We start from the raw sequence: 2,500 nt of genomic DNA on the forward strand, positions 1-2,500 counted from the left end.
ACAGATCATCAATACAACTCAGCAGCGATGCCGAGACATTGCTCTTGAGGTGTTAGGAAATACAATCAGATCACACACTCGAACAAGTGGTATCATGGTGAATCAACCAACTACTGCTGTGTCTACTTTATCTTAATTTTGTGTAGCTTCAACTTGAAACCAAGCATTTCGCTGAGCACCCCGGAAAGGGCCGATAGGATCACCACCTTGACGGTTGTGTAGAGATACGGGTTCGCGCTGAGACCGGATATTTTGAACGGAGATTCTAGCTCCTGTGGAGAAAAGGCAGAAACGTAAGAATAGAATTAGTGACGTATTCAGGCTGCAGAGTGCTTTGGGTAAGTTATCACCTTGAGGAGATCTGCTGCTAGCTTCAGTACATTATTTGAAATCATTAGTTCTTCCTTTTTGTTTGGTTTCTGCTCAATCTATGGAATCGATATTATATTAATAAAGATATCGATATTATATTAATAAAACACCACGAGGACATCCAGATATTATCAGCAGCACCTACCTGGACGTAGAGATTGATCTGCTCCGTGATGAGTACCGACACGCTTTTATACTTTTTGTTGATCTTCGTACCGAGTGTCATAAACCGCAGCAGAAACGTACCGAACGCACAGGACCACGCTAATGCCTCCAGATTAAACTGGGAGTGCAGATGTACCGAGTCCTTCAGCCACTCGACGCTCAGAAACGCCAGCAGCAGCAACGTGATAACGAACACCGCGGATACGATCACATCGACCGAGTTCTGTGGGCCACGGCGCTTCAGATAGGAACGTACGCACAGCCACGTCTTGATGTTACGAACTTTGTTCAGCCGAAAGTGTGGAATGGCAGACTTTTGCGCTCGACGTGACGAAGTAAGATGTGAGAACAGTTTCGCGTACAGAAACCGTTGCTTGAACGTGCGCTCGGCAACGGCCAACAGAAAGAACACCAGAAAGGTGAGAATGAGCCGCAGTGAGAAGCTCAACAGGAGAACGAACCGTTCCCAGCCGGTGTTACCGAACGCGAACCGTAGGATGGCCAGCAGCGAAAATGATGCTTTCTCCAGCAGTATGACCGGCATGTGCAGAAAGTTAACCTCGGTTGAGTTTGTGGAGTCGACGGTCGCCTCACACAGGCGGCAGAAGGCAGGAACGAGTGATAGAACCACGCTCAACACGGCACCGATGTACACGTAATCGCACGACTCGGGCATACCCTCGACGCGCTCGATGATTGCAGACGATATGTCCAACACGGACATTTCTGCCTTCTTCGCTTCCCGGGCATCCCAGATGGTGCAGCTAACCCGATCCGTTGAACCGCACGAAGGATTGAGGATGATCGTGGGTGCATCTTCGAGCTCATAATCGTCATCCGAGTGTTCGTTCTGCGTGTCGGAATGGTCCAACTCCGAGCTAAGACTACATTCGTCACCTACAAAAAAGAAAAAAAGAATCCTTTATCGAATTCAAGCAAACAAATGCCTCACACAGCATAATACAGCATGTGAACTAAAGCATCGTACAGTAAATGAAAAACTAGATTCAAGCGTGGTTCTGCAAGGTGTTCGCGCTCGTGTCACCGGGAGTTTCGCGATGCGTACCTTCGCTCAGCACTGTTGGCGGCTGTTGGTGAAAGTGGGCATGCTGATGGGCATGAACAGTGTGGTGATGGCCAGTGGAACCGGTATGAGCGTGTAGCGGCATGGGTGTGTGACGCTGGTGAAGATGAAGCAGATGATGAGTTTGCGATGGAGACTGTAGCTTCTGCTGCTGCTGCTGTTGCTGTTGTTGCTGCTGGCGAAGATGATGGCGGAGCGCTGGTGAGTGCATGTGCGGTGGCGACGGTGAATGTAAATCGTACTCGTTTTCCTCATCCGTATCGCTACCGCTCGTTACTAGCTTCTCGTCGCGCGATGACACCGATGACAGACAAACGTCTACCACTGGGGACACCGACAACGCATGCTTACTTGAGTCCTTCGGGCGACGATTCGCCGATTCCGGTAGCCGTTGCCTCTCGTTGGTATAGCAACCAGACACAACCAGCGACGATCCTGCGTCCGGTGCTACCACCTCTGGAGGTGGAGCTTGAATGTGGTGCAGCTGATCGATCGATCGATGCATCTGTTGGTCCATAGCACGATCGGCTGAGGATCGTGTATGTCCTGCAATCGGGGAGCTAAGTCCGGTGTTGCTGTTCTTCAGCGTATCAGTATCGGAGTCGGACAGTTGCTGATGTTCTTTTGGGTCAATCACCACACCATTGCCATGGATCCAATCGCTGGTGAAAGGGAACTTTCGCTGAAAGAAAGGTTTCTCCTTGCCGAATGCATGACCCGCGCTCTCCTCTCCACCTGAGCTTTTACCATTCAGGCTCTCGAATCCGTCATCGTCCACAACCGTTTCCATCGAGGATGGTCCTGCTTGCACACGTTCCGGTACTGTCGGATCCCAGTTTACATTGCGACGCCGTAATCCAACCGGCAGGACGATCATTT

The 2,500-nt window shown here is 50.3% G+C and overlaps 1 protein-coding gene across 3 annotated transcripts in view; it reads right to left on the reverse strand.

Moving 5' to 3' along the window:
* LOC126579211 (protein phtf) overlaps positions 1 to 2,500 on the reverse strand; it is a 5,675-nt gene that overhangs the window by 771 nt on the left and 2,404 nt on the right. For 2 of the 3 annotated variants that reach the window (XM_050242600.1, XM_050242601.1), the window contains exons 2-5: positions 1,604 to 2,500; positions 518 to 1,434; positions 351 to 428; positions 1 to 272 (exon numbers count right to left, since the gene is read on the reverse strand). The exon at positions 1 to 272 is cut by the window's left edge and continues 771 nt beyond it; the exon at positions 1,604 to 2,500 is cut by the window's right edge and continues 1,134 nt beyond it. In XM_050242600.1, the coding sequence (XP_050098557.1) occupies positions 123 to 272; positions 351 to 428; positions 518 to 1,434; positions 1,604 to 2,500 (2,042 nt within the window). In that variant the 3' untranslated portion in view covers positions 1 to 122. The remainder of the gene's footprint in view (positions 273 to 350; positions 429 to 517; positions 1,435 to 1,603) is intronic. The other variant, XM_050242602.1, reaches the window with a different exon arrangement.

Source organism: Anopheles aquasalis, chromosome 3, assembly GCF_943734665.1.
Source record: "Anopheles aquasalis chromosome 3, idAnoAquaMG_Q_19, whole genome shotgun sequence".
Classification (NCBI taxonomy): Eukaryota; Metazoa; Arthropoda; class Insecta; order Diptera; family Culicidae; genus Anopheles; species Anopheles aquasalis.